The sequence below is a fragment of the Xenopus laevis genome, chromosome 6L, assembly GCF_017654675.1.
Source record: "Xenopus laevis strain J_2021 chromosome 6L, Xenopus_laevis_v10.1, whole genome shotgun sequence".
Classification (NCBI taxonomy): Eukaryota; Metazoa; Chordata; class Amphibia; order Anura; family Pipidae; genus Xenopus; species Xenopus laevis.
This window is the reverse complement of record NC_054381.1, coordinates 60,256,072-60,276,346: the sequence shown is the minus strand read 5'-3', so window position 1 is coordinate 60,276,346 and position 20,275 is coordinate 60,256,072. Positions and strand designations below refer to the sequence as shown.

The 20,275-nt window shown below is 39.1% G+C and overlaps 1 protein-coding gene across 2 annotated transcripts in view; it reads right to left on the bottom strand.

Moving 5' to 3' along the window:
* lancl2.L (LanC like 2 L homeolog) overlaps positions 1-19,969 on the bottom strand; it is a 29,919-nt gene extending 9,950 nt beyond the window's left edge. Inside the window, exons 1-8 of one of the 2 annotated variants that reach the window (XM_041566092.1) lie at positions 19,869-19,969; positions 19,258-19,395; positions 17,022-17,294; positions 13,384-13,501; positions 11,708-11,915; positions 9,322-9,469; positions 4,891-5,037; positions 2,505-2,687 (exon numbers count right to left, since the gene is read on the bottom strand). In XM_041566092.1, the coding sequence (XP_041422026.1) occupies positions 2,505-2,687; positions 4,891-5,037; positions 9,322-9,469; positions 11,708-11,915; positions 13,384-13,501; positions 17,022-17,216 (999 nt within the window). In that variant the 5' untranslated portion in view covers positions 17,217-17,294; positions 19,258-19,395; positions 19,869-19,969. The remainder of the gene's footprint in view (positions 1-2,504; positions 2,688-4,890; positions 5,038-9,321; positions 9,470-11,707; positions 11,916-13,383; positions 13,502-17,021; positions 17,295-19,257; positions 19,396-19,868) is intronic. The other variant, XM_018267537.2, reaches the window with a different exon arrangement.
* Positions 19,970-20,275: the final 306 nt, after the last annotated feature.

The following is a 20,275-nucleotide window of genomic DNA, read 5'->3' as shown; positions in this document are numbered from 1 at the left end:
CATCTGTATAAACAAATCCCTCCCTTTCCAAGCTGAAGCCTTTGTTACAGTTTGAGATTAGGCGAAACTGGGTATACGGAAACTTCTCGGATCTGCGGATGTGTAGCCAGACAAACTAGGAAGTAGAATGGGACTACTTTCAATATATATTTTGCCCTGTTCAGAGCAACTTAAAGTTTATAGTGTAGAAGAATGACTCTAGAATTTACAGAAATTTTATATGATTGAGCAGCATCCTTTTAAGAGCATTTAATAAAATGTGATTTCTTTAGATTAAAAGAAAATAAGGTGGTGGAGGAACCAGTGAATTAGGAGTCCCATGCCCCCTGTACATGCCAATATCTGAGTTAACCTTAGTGCATATACTTGCCTTAGAGAAGGTGTTTAATAGAGGAACTATCAAAGTATTGACAGCTAATTCTAATTCTGTTTCCTAATTCAAATTCATTTTCTACTATGTCTGATAATTATCTGCCAGGTTGCACTACCTTCTTACTGTCACAGATGCTTTATAGAACAAATCCTAAAAGGTATTTGACAGGCACATTAGCAATCTGGTACGCAAACATGCGTTTGTATAAAGTGAGTTAATTGCTTGCTCCAAAGCAACATGAAGATGATGGGAAGATAATTACAGTCTTCATGGCAGCAGCTAATGAACAAAATGTGGGTCACAAATCTCCACTTAGATCTTATCACACGGGGAGGCACATTTATCAAAGGTTGGATTTCGAATACATGCAAATTTTTTTAAATTCGAATATACTCATAATTCGACTGGGAGTTTATTTAAGAAAAAAATTGAATGTCTGATATTTGATTGTATGCTCCTGAGCCGAAAATTCAAATTGTATTAGATTCGTATTCTATTCGTGCAAATCGTACAAAAACGTCAATGTGCTCCAATGTCAGGAAGGCTACTAACATCTCTAAATGGCTCAACGGACCTCTGCCATTGACTTTACATGAACCCGGCAGGTTTTATCTGGTGAATATTCTACTGTTTCCATGGTCGAGGTTGCTAAATTTCACATCCGAATTTACATTCGAACAGGGGGATTTAAATTTGAATGTGGGAATTTTGACACTCGAAAAATTTTAATTGAAATTTGCTATTCGACCCTTAATAAATCTGCCCAATAGTGTCAAAGCAGCATCAGGCATATTAGTAATAAATCTGCCCAATAGTGTCAAAGCAGCATCAGGCATATTAGTAATAAATCTGCCCAATAGTGTCAAAGCAGCATCAGGCATATTAGTAACTGTTCAATTTCAAATTTTAGAGGACTAGGTAAAGCCAATGTAGGAAAATATATGTAATAGGCAATTTTTACTGTTTTTCCATAGAGGTCTTATTTTTACTGTTACAGGTATGGGATCTGTTATCCAGAAAGCTCTGAATTATGGATAGACTCCATTTTATCCGAATATTTAAAAATTATTTGCTTTTTCTCTTTAATAATAAAACAGTACCATGCATTTGATCCAAACCAAGATATAATGAATCCTTTAGCAAAACCAGCCTATTTGGGTTTGTTTAATGTTTAAATGATTTTCAAGTAGACTTAAGTTATGAAAATCCAAATTACGGAAAGATAGGTTATCTGGAAAACCCCAGACCCTGAACATTCTGGATAACAGGTCCCATACCTGTATAATTAAATAATAATTATATTATAAACATATTCCTGAATATCATTTTTCAGCACACTATGAAAGATCTCTTTTACTAAAAGAGTCCAAATGTAAGTTTTTTTGTTTGCAAGTTATAGTTTCCTGTATGTGCAAAGGACAAAGAGAAGCAGTACTAAATTATTTCCTGCATTAAATTGTGTATTTAAAGGAGAAGGAAAGGTTAAAACTAAGTAAGCCTTATCAGAAAGGTCCATCTAAATATACCAGTAAACCCCCAAAGTAGTGTTGCTCTGAGTCCCCTGTCAAAAGAAACACAGCATTTCTTTCCTTCTATTGTGTACACATGGGCTTCTGTATCAGACTTCCTGCCTTCAGCTTAAACCTCATTGCCCTGGGCAAAAGCATGCTCAGTTGGCTCCTCTCCCCCCACCCCTCCCTTCTCTGCTGTAATCTGAGCCCAGAGCAGGGAGAGACTCAGACAGGAAGTGATGTCACACCATGTTAATCCTGCAGCTCCTATCCTAAACAAACAGAGAGTTTCTACAGCTTTTTACTCAGGTATGGTAAAACATTCTACAGAATAAATATAGCATTCTAGCTTGCACTATTGCGGCTAATCTATTGGCAATAAAATGCCTCAGTAGCTTTCCTTCTCCTTTAATGCAGGAAGTTCAGCTACAATATCCACCTTCAGCAGATCATCTGAATTCTGGTGTATATAATAACAGAAGAGAAGTAACACAGTAAAGAAAGAATAGTTTGTGGATTTACATGGGATCATTTGCCAATGGTTTGTCAAAACATTTAGGGAGTCAAACCTGACTTCTTTTTGAAAAAGACAGTATGCAGGAGGATGTACAAGAACTTACTTTGTGTGCTTGGAGAAGCATGTGAATAACTCCAGGTGCTCCGTGGCACCAGTGCACCAGCCGGTCGCTTTCATTGCTTAAAGAGGATGGGTAATTGCCAGACCTGAATTTTTTGTGACGCACATAGTCTATGCATGGCTTTACCAGGTCACTTAGTGTTTCTACATCCACTTTTGACAAAGGCTGAACAAGAAAGCAACAAGACAAAATTATTTCATGGAGTTGCAGAAAAACATTGCAGGATGGTATTCCAAATACATTACATTTCATACACACCATCACACCAAGCTCAGTTGGGTTAATACAATTGACCAGTTTACTTCACTGTAGCCTAATGTAATATCTAATTTTTACAACCTTTCAGCAGAAGGTGTATCATTCAAGACTTTATCACCCATTCCGTTTAGAAGAAAAAAGAGGTTCCACCTAAATATTCGGAAGGGGTTTTTTACAGTGAGAGCTGTGAAGATGTGGAATTCTCTCGCCGTTCAGTTGTACTGATACATTAGATAGCTTTAAGAAGGGGTTGGATGGCTTTTTAGCAAGTGAGGGAATACAGGAGAAGATAGCTCATAGTACAAGTTGATCCAGGGACTAGTCTGATTTTGGAGTCTGGAAGGATTTGTTTCCCCCTTTGAGGCAAATTGGAGAGGCTTCAGATGGGGTTTTTTGCCTTCCTCTGGATCAATTGGCAGTTAGGCAGGTTAAAAAAGTGTCTTTTTTCAACCTAACTTACTATGTTACTATGTATTAATAAAGCTGCTTCACTCAGGGTTACAAAATGGATCATTTAGGCATGTGCACTAGTCAATTCCACCAGCCAATTGCAAACGGTAAGTGCATGGGGGAAAATGGGGCGTAATCTGCAAACTAGGGATGCACCAAATCCAGGATTCGGTTCGGGATTCGGCCAGGATTCGGCCTTTTTCAGCAGGATTCAGATTCGGCTGAATCCTTCTGCCCAGCCGAACCAAATCCTAATTTGCATATGCAAATCAGGGGCAGGGAGGGAAATCGTGTGACTTTTAGTCACAAAACAAGGAAGTAAAAAATGTTTCTCATTCCCACCCCTAATTAGCATATGCAAATTAGGGTTTGGATTCGGTATTTGGCTGAAACTTTCGCGAAGGATTCGTGGGTTCAGCCGAATCCAAAATAGTGGATTCATCCCTACTGCAAACCAAAAACATCTTTATGTAAGAAATATAGCTACCAGCGATTCCAATACAGGTGTGGGAACAAGGATATAACTGAAGTGTTGCTTTTAATTTTGCCAATTTTTTTTAGATGTTGGTGTTAAACTACTCCTAAGTAACTGTACAAAATGAATGCATAAGAATACATGTAGTGAATATAAACTGCACTTTAATTATAAAGCGGGAAGGCTCCTTGTTTTTATTGGATCTGAAATCCATAGATACTTACAACGTACCACATAGAATTGATTTTACTTTTTTATTTTTAGCTAAAACCCCCTTGACAAAATGCTGACAATTTTCTCAGAAAAAAAGTCTATTAAATGCGGGGGCTTATTGTCCCAAATCAAGCCTCTATGGCTTTTGACAAGATATCAATCATGCAGTATGTGCCACAACTTTGGGTCATGTAATTTTATATCTGAGAAAGAATTTTCAGCAATTGTAGGTATCACGGTTATTAACTGGTATTTATAAAGTGTAAAGATATTACACCATTTTTAAATACACATACCCTCCCCCAAATTGCCAAACACAGTTCAGAGTTTCCAAATAATTTCACAGGCAAATGACTGAAACATTTGAGTGATATATCAGTGTAACTTCTCCTGATTAGCAACTGGCAAACTGCAGTGAAATTAATAAGTCCGCCCTATATATCTGAAAACATTTGTGTGTGTCAAGCTGCTATTGACTTTTTGTCCTTAACACACACACACAAAATAGCAAGCCTTAAAATATGTGTTAACTGTCAAGATACTTTTTGCACATGACTTTGTTCGGCGTACAGTGCTTTTAAAATTTACTATGGTTTCTTTCTACACTGCAGAAACATACAAGCAGGTTGTGTTGTGTGTGTGTGGCAGGACCTTAGGGTGCAAGCACCCTTGTTTCCTCTCCGATATGGGAGTCATTGCTGAGGAAACATACACGGCATGGATATTTTCTGAATTAGCCAGAAGTTTCGGCATGAGGAAACTTTGGGCAACTTCATGCCTAGTATATTTCCCAAGTGGCGATTCCCACATTAGCGGCTGGAGAGGAAACATTAGTCATTTTATTGCCTGCTGTACCCATAATAAATAGCGGATGGCAAAACATCCCATCTGTCATTGCCCTAAACCGCTGTGAAATATTATATAAATAAAAGATATTATGATTTATCCCAATGGATACAGTACACAGTATACCTGCATAAGCATGTAGTAGATTCCAGCTAGGCCATGTGCTGCCCCCACATACTGCTTCTTGTGCCACTGGTACAATAGAGGGCAGCGTTCTGTTTTGTGCTCTTCTTTTGACAAACTTTTTCCAGATTCAATGATGGCATCTACAACCTAATATAATAATAATGGCATAGGAAAGAAAAACATTGGTGACTGATCAGCACTGGAGATCCATACATACTCTATTTACATTACAGGTATAGGATCCCTTATCCGGAAACCCGATATCCAGAAAGCTCTGAATTACGGAATGGTTGTCTCCCATAGACTCCATTTTATCCAAATAATCCCAATTTTTAAAAATGATTTCCTTTTTCTCTGTAATAATAAAACAGTAGCTTGTACTTGATCCCAACTAAGATATAATTAATCCTTATTGGAAGCAAAACCAGCCTATTGGGTTTATTTAATGTTTAAATGAATTTCTCGTAGACTTAAGGCATGAAGATCCAAATTATGGAAAGATCCATTATCCGGAAAACCCCAGGTCCTCAGCATTCTGGATAACAGGTCCCATACCTGTATTACACTTAGAATGGCATTCTGTCTATTAATATCCCAACTAAACCTGCACTCAATGTAAGGAAAGTGTGTTCTGCTATTATTTTAATTTAAAAGAGCAGCATTTTATCCTAACATGACCAGATAACTTGGATAATACCACATAACCCACTAGAGATATGATAGTCAACTAAATGTAAATATACAGTCTATTTTTTGTGGGGCATAAAAATTTGAATTTTGTAGTTTAAAAATGTCACCATTCACCCTTACTCTCAAATACTTTACTGCCAGCGCAATGGCTTGACTTTTTTTTTTAATCTATTTTTGAACGTGTTGTCATAAAAATGATTGATCTTGTCATCTTATTTTTATCGTTGGTTTTGATGGGTATAAGGTGAAGCCCAGAGCAGAAAGAATACGATTTCACAATTTTAGCAGGTTGTCAGATCATTCCTCTTAAAGGGATACTGTCATGGGGAAAAATTTTTTTTTCAAAATGAATCAGTTAATAGTGCTGCTCCAGCAGAATTCTGCACTGAAATCCATTTCTCAAAAGAGAAAACAGATTTTTTTATATTCAATTTTGAAATCTGACATGGGGCTAGACATTTTGTCAATTTCCCAGCTGCCCCTGGTCATGTGACTTGTGCCTGCACTTTAGGAGAGCAATGCTTTCTGGCAGGCTGCTGTTTTTTCTTCACAATGTAACTGAATGTGTCTCAGTGAGACATGGGTTTTTACTATTGAGTATTGTTCTTAGATGTACCAGGCAGCTGTTATCTTGTGTTAGGGAGCTGCTATCTGGTTACCTTCCCATTGTTCTTTTGTTTGGCTGTTGGGGGGAAAAAGGGAGGGGGGTGATATCACTCCAGCTTGCAGTACAGCAGTAAAGAGTGATTGAAGTTTATCAGAGCACAAGTCACATGACTTGGGGCAGCTGGGAAATTGACAATATGTCTAGCCCCATGTCAGATTTCAAAATTGAATATAAAAAAATCTGTTTGCTCTTTTGAGAAATGGATTTCAGTGCAGAATTCTGCTGGAGCAGCACTATTAACTGATTCATTTTGAAAAAATTTTTTCCCCATGACAGTATCCCTTTAAATATGTCAACCTGAACACCCCTTTAACTGAGGCCAAACATAAAAAGATGTTGCAATTCACTAACTCTTTCCCTGCCAGCATCTTTGAAAACTGGATATCCACAAATAACACTACACAGAATATCCCTTTAGGCCAATGATGATCATGATGTGGCTCCTATTCACATAATTGGAAACAGAGCTACAGATGTGAAAGCTACATGCTGCCTCTCTCTACAAGCAATAACTAAAATAAGACCACATAATATACAAATTTGCAGAGTTACATGATTGTGCAATAAGACTGAATGTGTACATTTTACTTTAATTAAATTCATGATGCTAAAGCACCATCCAAGTTCATTTCCCTTTAAACCAAAAGTTGGCAGTAACATGCCAAATGAGTATTTCACTTAAATGTGGATCCTAACCACATACTCTTGGTCCAAAACCTCAAATAACTATAAGTTAACATCAGTTTGCAAATGTCAAAGCAATTTCCTGTTTGTGATAGAAAGGCTTTCTAAATCAGATGTTGCTGTGTTGTTTATTGTTGTCTTAAAATGTCAGAGACCTTGGTTGACTGGTAGAGACGCTGGGAGTCTTGAACTGACAAGGTGTCCTATTAAAAGGGATGATAAACTTTTGCGAACATCTCCCTGTGTTGTCCATAATGGCAAATTAAGATTTCTGGCACTAAGATACCTCTGTAAAAAATGAATATCCAATCTGGGGGTTTGTTCTGTCTCCCTGGAAGAGGGGGCTCTACTACAGAAGAATTCTGGACAGTCAAGAGACCATGCCCCAGCCCTTTCTTGCTCATTTGCAATATAATAAAGTACAAGGAAATCCTCAGTGACACATGTGACTAGTCTGTAGGCTACGGCATACCTAAGGCATAACTAAAGGATAGCTGTGAGGGCTTGGGAATGGGAAGTTTTCAGAACACTACCCAGGGCCAGTGTACGTCTTCAAGAACAGAAGTGCAGGCTCAGCATAGAATTTGCACCCTCCCACTAGTGACTGAGGCTTTTCTTGCCCTTCAAACTAATTGTCAATATCAATGTTGCTAAAGTGAAGAACAGTGGCATGTGCAGTAGTTGATGCTTGTGCTGCCCAGACTTCTTGGCAGCATCACTAGGACATTACTTAACCCAACATTTGGTAAGCTCCTGCTCTATTAGAAAGTTTTTTTTTGCAAGTCTCTACGGCTGTAATAAAATGATAGAAAGTACAAATGCTTTTGGCTATAGGGACAGCAAGAAACATATTCCTAAAAGGTAAACACCCTTTAAAGACATCTATATCCTTTATTATGAAAATATACCTATAGATCTATATTCTTTAACAGTTAACTACATTTTAGAAAGGTAGGATATACAGGTAATGCTACACATTATGTTTTGGGGTTGTATACCAGCCGACGGGGACTACAGAGCCCTTTAGCTCTAAATGTAGCACAGCGTGCCCATCTTACCTGCAATTCCCTCTCTCTTGTAGACTTGGATTTGCGCAGAAGATTATGACTAAGATGTAAGTATATTGTGTATACAAAAATCTAAGTCTATCTTATAAACTTTCCTTGTCCTTTATGCCCTTCCACTAAATTCAAATAAATTGCTCACCTAAAAGTCTTACAGCGCTAGCCATAAAGCAGAGAATAACCTAAACAACCAATAAGTCATCAGGAATTCATAGTGCAGCTCAATGGAGGCTATAAGTTGTATATTATATACACTGTACATTACTAAATCTGTTAGAAATAATAAAATGGCTACTATACCTAAATGATTGTACAGGCAAAAAGTAATTAATACATGGCTCCTAGTTGGTCGTTTATAGCAAGACATCATTATGGAATCCACAATGAGATTCCTACTGGCTGAGAGGATGAGTGAATATTTATAATCAGATTTACATAAAATATACCTTCAAAACTCGGCTATCTTTTAGCAGATACAATTTTGTTAAGTATAACTGGTCACATTGCATGTAACGTTGCCAGCTCTAGCTGGTTCCCACTAAAAACTGTGAGAAAAACGAACCCTATCCTATCAGGGCACCAACTGCTCCAGCTAGGCAAAAACCTCTTGCCCAGCAGGAACTAAATTTCCAAGATCTGGTTACAGAACTTTACAAAGTGTCACTCCCAGTAGCTGTGCAAGATTATAAAGTGGTGCCACTCCCTTTTACTTGAAGCCAGTTCTTAAATTATTTATTCACACATTTATTCATACTGCTTCAATGTTTCAGGTCTGAGTACCTATGTCATGCTACACTGTGTGAGTGTAAGACAGAATAAAAAGTTACAGTACCCTGCTCCAGGCATCAGAGGCTTAATTTACAAGTTCTGGTTACATACTGAACTTCTAACTGTCCAGGATGATAAGGTATCTTCCCTTAACACATTCAAAGTACTGTGGACAGAAAGTCCCTCAGCAGAGTACAGTAGCGAGCCTCCAGTTTCATTATTTGATTTCAAATATAGCATTGTTATATTTGTGTCCCAACACACGGTCAGCAACTACGAAGAATGACACCCTGCACAACATCCCTGTAAACTGATGAAAGTGGAGACCCACAATAGGAATTTCCTAAACATTATAATTTGTAAAGAGAATTCAGTTCATCTTAGTGCATTGCTCCTTAACAAGCAAATTTGAGTTGCTGCAGTTTGGTTTCCCTTACTAAGCATACAGTTAACCCTTACCTCACCCTACATTTTGCATGACAGAAAATTTACTAGTGTAAAATAAATATACATTCTGTTACATGCATACAAATAACTGCAAAGGGTTAATCCACTAACCTCTTTGATAGAAGCCTGTGGTACTGTGTCTTGACTTATCTCATTATTGACATAGAGCAGAGCATACAGGTAACCAGCTCTACCATACAGTAATTCATCTGGAAGGTCTGTTTCTGTGCTCACCACTCCTCTCTGAAGCTGCAGCAGCCTGAGGACAAACAAACAATAATGAAGGAAAATAACATGCACATTATACAATGGGATTATAAATCATTACTGCTGGATGAGAATTTGACACTGGTACAAGGAGAAAGTAGGTGTGCTTCATAATGTATCTAACTAGAGCATTCGTGCTATTGTTCAAATGCTGTGTGAATATGAATAGCAATGCAACAACAAGGTCAGCTGTTTGCTTCATTGGCTCAAACTTGTGGATGTTAAATAAGGAAACGAGAGAAAATTTGGGTGCCTTTGGGCAGCTGTGCAGGCATGGTACTTAGAAGCCACTGTTATCAGGAGGGTTCACAAAGCTATAGTGTATAGGTAAGAATTAAGCTGACTTTACTGAGCACAAGAATGTGCCTGTGTCCAAAGAATAAATCCAATTATAAATGGCCAAATGCTGCTTGTTTATATTGTATGAGCATGTAAAAGCAAATGGTGCTCTTTGGCACCAACTTACATACATAGAATTTAACCGGAAATCTTTGGAAATGAACTTTGCTCTGAGGGATTCATTATTTGGCTGCAATGCAATGCAAAACAATCAACATTTAAATCACTTAGGATTTGCCAACAAACGTGTTATTGCCTGCAGCAGCCCCCCTACAGTTTTCACTGCATCTCATCTAGTGCTCAGAGAATGGGTGCCATAGGGGGTAAACGTTTGATACAGAATGCTGGCTTTATGAATTGGTAGCAAACATGTATCAAACAAGGAAGATCCAGCAATCTGTGGTTGGTATATGCTCTTTGGCAGCCACTAACCAAACGCCCGCCAAAAACCAAAGTGGGTGCTGGGGCAGCCAAAATGTCACACACGTCAACACGATTTTCCACAATACATGGATTTATACGTTGAGCATACAGATTTAAATACAAAAATAATGAATAACCAATACAAAAAGGTAAAGGGGGTCCTGTCCAAAAAAACAATCTACTAGAGAACTTTAAATGTCAGAAATGCCCTACATTCCACATTAGCAGCTTTATAACCACTTTGTTTTGATTAACATACTGTGTTTTGTCTTTTATTAAAGTTTCCTTACACCATATCTGCTATATGAAGCACACCCATTTAATTGTAATTTCCAGTTAATAGTGCCACTCCAGAAGACTTCTGCACTGAAATCCAATTCTCAAAAGAGCAAACAGATTTTTTTACATTCAATTTTGAAATCTGACATGGGGCTAGACATATTGTCAGTTTCCCAGCTGCCCCCAGTCATGTGACTTGTGCCTGTACACTAAGATGGAACTACTTTCTGGCAGGCTGTTATTTCTCCTACTTAGGGTTAGTTCACACGAGGAGATTCGGGGAGATTTTGTCGCCTGGCGACTAATCGCCTCGTCTTCTGAGCGACAATCTCCCCTAACTGCCTCAGCGTGTTTTCCCATAGGCTATAATGAAAAGATCTCCTCGTGTGAACTAACCCTAAGGGCTGGGACACACTGGGCGATTTGGGGAGATTTAGTCGCCTGGCGACTAATCGCAGTGACTTTTCTCCCCGAATGCCTCCCCTCGCTCTGCGCCTGGATAAAATGAAAAGTCGCCGGCGCTAATCACACACGGCGATTCGTTTTCCGAAGTCGCCTCACGAGGAAACTTCGGGCGACTTCGGAAAACGAATCGCCGCATGTGATTAGCGCAGGCGATTTTTTATTTTAGCCAGGTGCAGAGCGAGGGGAGGCATTCGGGGAAGATTGGTCGTGGAAAGTCGCGGCAATTAGTCGCCAGGCGACTAAATCTCCCCAAATCGCGCAGTGTGTCCCAGCCCTAAATGTAATTGAATCAGTCTCAGTGGGACTTGGCTTTTACTATTGAGTGCTGTTCTTATATCTACAAGGGAGCTGTTATCTTGTGTTAGGGAGCTGTTATCTGGTTACCTTTCCATTGTTCTTTTGTTAGGCTGCTGGGGGGGGGGAGGGAGGGGGTGGTATCACTCCAACTTCCAGTCACATGACTGGGGGCAGCTGGGAAACTGACAATATGTCTAGCCCCATGTCAGATTTTAAAACTGAATATAAAAAATCTGTTTGCTCTTTTGAAAAATGGATTTCAGTGCAGAATTCTGCTGGTGCAGCACAATTAACTGATGTGTTTTGAAAAAAACATGCTTTCCCATGACAGTATCCCTTTAAGGTTTAATTTTGTCATGCTCTGACAGTTTTGGATATACTTAATGGGCCTGTATTTCTCTTGAACCTCACCCACTATATAACTTACTTTGCAATACATTCCTTTGACTCAGCCTCATTTTGCAGCTTGTGGTGCACAACAGCACTCACAGCTAAGGGACCAGCATCACCACACAGGAAGCTGATCCTCCTTCCGTTCAGGTTCCGAAGTATTCGTTTCACGTAGTCAAGTGAGCGTTGCAAATGGCTCTGTTCCTTTGTAACTCGGTACAACTGTAAGTAGAGCAGGGCTATGCCTACAATAAGATGCGTGCAGGTAAAATTCTGGTTAATTACCAAGAGAAAGAACATTTGCTTACTATCCCGCATTAAGAGTTTAGCATTTCCTAGATATATTTTATATACTGGATCTACACAATACTTAGTGACCTGGGATCCTTCTCTCTGCTTATGCCACTTATGCCAGGTTATGCCCTCAAAACTGTCAGACAGGCTTTCAAAGAAGAAATAGATGGATTTGGTACAAAGATAGGATTACTGACTCTAAGAAAGGACTTATTAAAAATGTAAGTTGTTCTAAGTAAACTTTTAAAAAAAAGTGAATGTAAAATTGCAGTGAGCTATTCTAAGCACATTTTCAATTTACATTCATTATTTTTTTATAATTCCAAAATATTATGGGATTCGTGTTCTGTTAATATGAATTAATTGTGTTACAATAGTGCCACCTGCTGGTCAGTTTATGACCATGAAGTGGTCGATGAAGTTGTCAAGAGAAAGAAAGAAGTCTGGTCTGATGTTCTCCTGGTTAGCAAAAACATTAGAAGGCTTAGATTACTTTAAATATCATTATATAATGATCTTATTGCACTAGCCTAAAGTTTCAGCTTCTCAATAGCAGCAATGATCCAGGATTTTAAACCTGTCACAGGGGGTCACCATCTTGGAAAGTGTCCTCAACACTCACATGCTCAGTGGGCTTTGAGCAGCTGTTGAGAAGCTAAGCTTAGGAGTTGTCGCAAATTATCAAACAGAAAATGAGGTTTGTCTGTAATATAAGATGATGCTACAGGTTGATTATTATATTCTGATGCTAATTGCACTGGTTTCTGTGCTGCCATGTAGTAATTATCTGTATTTATTCCTAATCAGCCTTATATTGTGACATTTCTATTCTATGTGTACTGTATATTGTGAGTGGGTCCCTAAGCACAGTAAGTGACAGCAGCACAGAGCATGTGCAGTGAATCAACAGAAAAGAAGATGGGAGCTACTGTGGCATCTTTGGAGACACAGATCTTTTCTGCTAAGTGTTGTGGTTGCCTTGGGCTGGTACAGTAACCCAAAACATAATGAACAACATTTCTAACTACTTCTTTAATTAGGGTTTAATTCTCCTTTAATAACCAGACGAACACCTTTCTTTCTCCTGACAACTTCCTTGAACACATCATGGTCAGACACTTAACAGTACATGTATCCCTGAATATCTTGGAATCAAAAACAAAAAATAACGAATGAATATAAATTGCAAAAGTGCTTAGTGCGCTCTAATCAATTTTACATTCACTTATTTGAAAGGTTTACTTATCCTATAAAAAGGCTGCATTTGCCCCTTATGGTTTTCATTTCCTGAATAAGAATGTCATGGTCAGTAAACTCTCAAACGTAAGTGCTGCTTCTGACATCAAATTCCAATGCATTCAATGCAAGTTCCTAAAGATTTCCCTAGTGCAGTTCATAATTTGGCTTTGTGGTTCTCACCTGTATATCCTGTATAAGCAGAGCAGTCATGTGGGTCAGCAGTCTTCAGGCCTTCTTCCATTTGCTGAAGTAAATCGCTGATTTTTGTCTCCAAGCGGCATGAAAATCTACTTCTGATCTACAGGACAGCAAAAAAAGGTAAAGTAAGGATCAAGCTTCACATTAGTCTACTTTTCATCACTTGCACAAATGAAATGCTCAGGAATGTCAGCAGAAACAATATTGTAGCCTGAAATTGGTCTCTCAACAAGACAGCACCTTCAAATAAAAGCTTAAGTACAATGACCATGTTAGGTGCTTAACCATGTCTAGGCAATTGTTTAGAAAAAAACATCAGCAATGGCCTCAGACTAAAAGAAAATATTTAAATGATTCATTCCTCTCCTTCCATAAAATGTCTTTCAGAAAGTACACAGACTTACATCACTTACAATGCAATTTAAATCTTTAAATATTGCATGGGGCAGGATCTCATTTTGCTGAAACATGCAGCTTGCTGGAAGAAACAGAAAAAATGCAGAAGTACACAGCAATGAGCAATGAACTGCTTGGTTTTTACAAGCCTGATAATCTTAAAGGGGTGTTTCACCTTTAAGCTAACTTTTACTATGTTGTAGAATCGACAATTGTTATCAACGTTTCAATTGGTCTTATTTGTTTTCTATAGTTTTTGAATTATTTGCCTTCTTCTTCTGACTCTTTCCAGTTTTCAAATGGGGGTTACTGACCCCATCCAAAAACAGATGCTATGGATGGCTCTGTTTTATTGCTATTTTTATCAATCATTTTCTATTCAGGTCCTCTCCTATTCATATTCCAGTCTCTTATTCAAATAAATGTATGGTTGCTAGGGTCTTTTGGATCCTAACAACCAGATTGTTGAAAATACAAACTGGAGAGCTGATAATAAAAAGCGAAATAACTCGAATATCACAAACATAAAAAAAATTAAAACCAATTGCAAATTGTCTCTCAATCCCATACTAACTGAAAGGTGAACAACCAATTTAATAACCCTTTACTGTAAAGTTGTAGGTGCCAGTCACTCCCAGATAATAAAAATATTCTTCTTCTTTTATTTGCTTCTATAGAAAGCCATAGAGCCACATGGGTCATAACTGTTTGCTTTTAAATCTGAGCTGCAAGCTGAGGATCAATTGCAAACTCACTGAACAGTTATGTCCCCATGTGGGCCCCCTTCAAGTCGGTGACTAACTCAGAGTTAGAGAGCTGAAAAGCAGGAAGTAGTGTTCTGGCTATTATGTTACACATCCAGTCACTCCACCCTTTATACGTTACATTTTTGGTTAACTATATTGAAAACTATATTGTGTAAAACTCTTGTGCTGCAAAATCTTGGAATTAGAGCTTTTGTATTTGACATTTGCTTCCCGCATTCTATGTTTTCTTACATTTTACACCATCTTTTCCCCTCCTATTTAAATGCATTCTAATTGGTTCCTTTTGTGGAATATAAACCTTGCTGTTTGAATTTTGCGAATTCCAGTTACTTTGCATCCCCATGCCAGTGCTGTCCAACATCTTTGTTATCGAGGGCCGGAATATTTGTGGTCTCTGTGGTGAAGGGCCAATAATGGAAGCCAGTGTTAGCCACTCTCCCTTTTTAAACCACACCCATTTTAAAGGAGAACTAAAAAGTATGCTAGAAATGTTGTACATCATATTTGGGGCTTCTGTACCAGCCCAAAGAAACCACAACCCTTTTGCAGTGAATATCTGTGTTTCCAAAGATGCCCCAGTAGCACCTCATCTTATTATCTGCTGATTCACTGGACATGCTCTGTCACTTACTGAGCTTATGGACCAACTCACAATATACAGTACACATAGAATATAAATGTCACAAGATAAGGATGATACCCACATTAATGGTGGTAGCACACCAAAAACGAAATAGTTGCTGCTCACTGCAGAAATTTCACTCATCACTCATGTGAAAAAAGTTTTTTCAAGTCATATTAAGACATACCGTTAAATCCATATGCCTCATACTCCTCTGTGAATAACACAGCAACCCCCAGCACATGATTAAACACCTTGGGGACCCTCTTAACAGGTATTTACAAATGCTAACAAAGCCCCACAAGGTTCACCTCCCACAGGCAGACCATGGCACACACAGGGAGCAAAGGCCAGGCAGAGTATAGCAAATAAAGTACAAGGAATATAGGACAGGCAGAGTATGGCACACACAGGGAACATAGGGTAGGCAGAGTATGGAACACACAGGGAGCATAGAGCAGACAGAGTATGGCACACACAGGGAGCATAGGACAGGCAGAGTATGGCACACACAAGAAGCATAGGACAGGCAGAGTATGGGACACACAGGGAGCATAGGACAGGTAGAGTATGGCACACACAAGGAGCATAGGGCAGACAAAGTATGACACACACAGGGAGCAAAGAGCAGGCAGAGTGCCGCACACACACGTAGATTTTTGGATGCTGTTGGTTACTGGCCCAAGACAATTTATTAGCCATTTTACTGTAAAACCCCTTAGTACTCTTTGAGTCGCTTGGTCACCTCTTTGAGGTCTTTGTTTTCAGAGAGAGAATGAAAGCTCAGGGGGTGGAGCTTCATGCTAGACAAGGAAGAAACTAAAAGAGCTGCAGTTCAGCTGCTTGTATTAGAGAAACCAAATAAAAGTAAATAGAGGTTGAATGTTAATCTGGCGTCTGTTTACAGTCACTTTAGAGAGAGAATAAAAAAATGTTTAGTTATTCTTCAAGCTTCTGCTGTAAGCAGGGGCTGATGGGTGCCTATATAAAAACAGAGCACTGATTGAGGTCCAGTCTGATGGAAATTCCAATGTTCCTTTGCAGCCATGGACACAAACGCGCACATACGACAGAGCTGCAGCTGCTGATGGCCGCATTGCTTTTTTTCAAAATGTATTGTACAACATGGAGGCGATTTTTATTGGTGATTTTTAAGCTAAACCCAAGGTAAATATAAAACATGCAGTAGGATATGGGTATAATTTGGAGGGTATAGTTTTGATTTTTTAAATAAAAAAGAATTGGTGTTACTGGTCCTTTAACACATCAGAGAAGGCTAAGAGTATGTAAGGGGGCTCACCACAAATTACAACAGATCTGTTTTCAATGTGAGTTTGCTCAGAACTTCTGCACACACAGAAAATCTATCCAATTGAATTGCTCAAAGGGGCAACTCATTTCTACTGAAGTCATTCGTGATCTCTGAAAATCAGATCAAACATCTAGCTGGCAGATCTGGGATAATTCAGCCTGCTTGTGGTTGATATATAAATATATATATATAGATATATATATATATAGATATATATAGATATATATAGATATATATAGATATATATAGATAGATATAGATATATATATATATATATATATATATATATATATATATATATATATATATATATATATATAGATGGTGCAATAACCAGTTGTTATATATAACAAATATACAGTGTTCTGCTCTCCACCTGCTGCTGCTGTTGTTGCACGGTTAGTCCCAGGAGCAGCACCTCATGCTCTGCCAATTGCAATATTAGTTGGAAGCTTCCGCATTAAATAGTATCGCTTACTATCAATTATACAACATGTAACGAGGGATAGAGAGACGCACTAACCTTCCCATCACTGTCAAAAGGCAGATCCAGCTCCCCCAGGTCTTCATCTTCTTCCTTTGTTTCTTGCTCCCCCCCGGCGCTGAGTGCAGGTTGTGGCGGCCGATAGTCCGGGTAGGGGTTGACGAAGGAGCGTTCCTCCATCTCCGCCTCCCCACCGAGCTGCAGCCTCAGCCTCTTTGACATGCCCTCTCCCATCTCCCCCACGGAGAGCCGGCAGGGACAAAATACCAGGCAGTCGCTGTCAATTACCGCAACGCGTCCAGTTTTCCTCTACTGTATGAAGACAAGACGCCTGACAGTGACACGCAGTCACACTCGGTGCCCCCACCCACCTTTATGTTCCAGTCACACACACACAACAGCCCCTTCCTGGGAATCCTGTCACCGCCTGTCACATAAATAAAATGCCTCCAAACAACCTACCAATGCATTATAATGCATAATAATACCTGGACATTAGCCCACTTTATGAATGGTACAGAGAAGCATAATTACATAGTTAATATGTGAAGCCAGATTTGTAAATAATGGAAAGCAAACAACCACACACACCACAAAGTCTACTGTTCTCTAGCTCAATGCTGCTGTTGCTCCTTGCTCTTCCTATATAACATATACTTCTGTTCATTCAAATTCACTTCCAGTTTCTAAATTCAAATTATTCAAACCAACAGCTGACAAGTAAAGCTTATGTGTAAGCCTAACACAAGCAGCTTGTTTTGTATTATAGGTGCCACCTCTGCCTGGCGCCAGTAGGCATTGTACAGTAGGCCCTAACAAGAAATCCATGTGTACTCAAGAAAAAAATGTCTGTGGGTGGGCGGGGCATGAACAGTGAGGCTGTCATATAGTGAAAAAACTACCTCCACAGGGGCTGCTTCGGGGCCCCCGCCTCAGCGGCAAAGAAACCTCAGGCCCCCCCGCGTGGCAACTCCCTTTCCTTGCACCTACCTTTTTTTCCTGTAAACTGGGGCCAGAAGGGAATTCAGGGAGAACTGCTAATAGCGGGTCTGCCGGCCTAGACTGACCCTGACTACCCCCTCTTGTAAAATATAAGGATAAGTACCCAACAGTGTCGGGCTGGCACACCGGGATACCAGGAAAACTCACAGTGGGTCCAGGGGTCAGTGGGCTTCTTGCTTCTAACCATTTGGCTTTTTTCATGGTCATTTCCTATTTCTTTATGAGAACAAAGAGCCTTAATAATGGAAGAATAGAGAATGTATGTAGAGAAAAGAGACTAGGAGAATAAAGAGGTTGAGTCAGGAGAGGAGGTATAAAAGTTTGGAAAGTGGGCCCTCAGCCTAAGGTTTTCTGGTGGGCCCCTGGCATCTCAGTCCGACACTGGTACCCGAGGAGTTCCATGACCATATAAAAACAAGAGGCTGAAGATGGAGAGTTTTTATACAGGTCATGGAACAATGACTTCTAATATCCTCATATTTTGCAACAGGGGGTACTTTTTTTTTATTATCATACACAAGTTTCAGTGAGTCGGGTGACAGAAATGACATCACTAAGCTCCGATTATAACCAATGGAATCAAGCATCGTTTATATAGTGAATAAAGTATCCCCTCTTGTAAAATATAATAAAAAGATATTATAAGTTACCGAGGAGTTTCATGACCATATAAAACACGAGGCCGAAGGTCATGGAACTCTGACGTAACTTCTAATATCCTCATATTTTGCAACTGGGGGTACTTTATTTATTATAATACACAAATTTCAGTGAGTCATGTGACAGAAATGACATCAGAACTCACCGTTTATAACTGATGACATCCGAACTCACCATTTATAAGGGTATAATTTACAGGACATTCATGGCTTTTGTGTATTATAAGAATATAATTTACAGGATATTCATGGCTCATGGGCATATCTCAGGGTCTCATACGGCAGCATTTTATCAGTGAGGGGCTGCACCAGCTACTCTACCGTATCATTACCCTTTGGGTCTAGCAGCAAAAATTCAAAGCTGAAAAGGTGTGCCTATTAATGCTTCATATTTTGTACTTTGTAAATCGAATATATCTGTATATACTGGTCAATAAAATGACTAACCTATCTAGTAAAGAAGCACAATACATTTACATTTATTGAAGATGAACAGAAAAGCAGAACTGTATCTTTAGGGATGTGTGTGCTGTGTGCATGAGAGGCAGAGTGCATCTTTCACTGTACTGTGACAAAGCTATTGCCTCAATGAACAGCCACATAGTATTCATCACCATTTCCCAGGCAGCTTCTACAATCCTTCCTCCATGACATCCAAGTAAGGAAGCTCTTGCAGGGATGAAAGTGTGTGATTCAGTCCTGTAGAGATGCCACCACGCCTCTTTTTGGGCAGCTCAATTTCATTCTAACGCCTGGGGCATACAAAAAGGGTTGCTGCTTACACAGGTTAAAAGTAGAGCACATATACCTAATGGAAACTGCTAAATTTTGTCTCTTTAGAAAGGTAGAGCATGAAGAAGTCAGTGATTTTATAAGCCACAGTAAAGGGGGAAGCATTATTGATTTTTCTATTCAGCACAATCACACAGTGAAATGATTCCGTAGACAAAATGTCTTTACATTAAAAGAAAAAAAGAGAAATAAATGTGCTACCTCAGATAACTGTGCCCAAGGCTACATTTAAAAATAAAAAAAGCATAACGTAATAACCCCTTTTCAAAGACATTCAGCTCCATTCATTCAGATTTTACCAGCAAACTGGCTACCTGCAGCCCTTCCATTCTCTTTCAGTAAACAGTTGGCAGTGCAAAAAAAAAAAAGACAATCCATACAGAGAGGTAGAAAGCATTTAGACAAGAAAATGTACTTTTCATATAGTAAATACCTGGAAAAGCCAATTTGTAATCCCCCACAGCCTTTGTCTGTGCAGCAGCTGAATTGTTCCCTGTGATCCACTGATGAATTAATGGATAGGACAGACTCAGGGGAGGAGGTTTGCAGCCACACACACACACTACTCCCAATTGTCAACCCAGCCAGCCTTTTACCAGACTGTCAGAAATATCACCCGCAGTACACACACATTCAGCCAACAGGCATGCCAGACAAGATGCTGCTTATGTAGTAATGCTTATATGCTAAAGCAGCTTAACCCCTTCTTCTTTATGATTGCCTTATAATCGCAACATCATATTCAGGATGCTTTCAACCTATGTATTTTGCTTTAGCCTCATTCACAGAGGCTGTAAAGAAAGAGGTGTAGAATGCTTTCTCAGTATTCAGACAATTGGA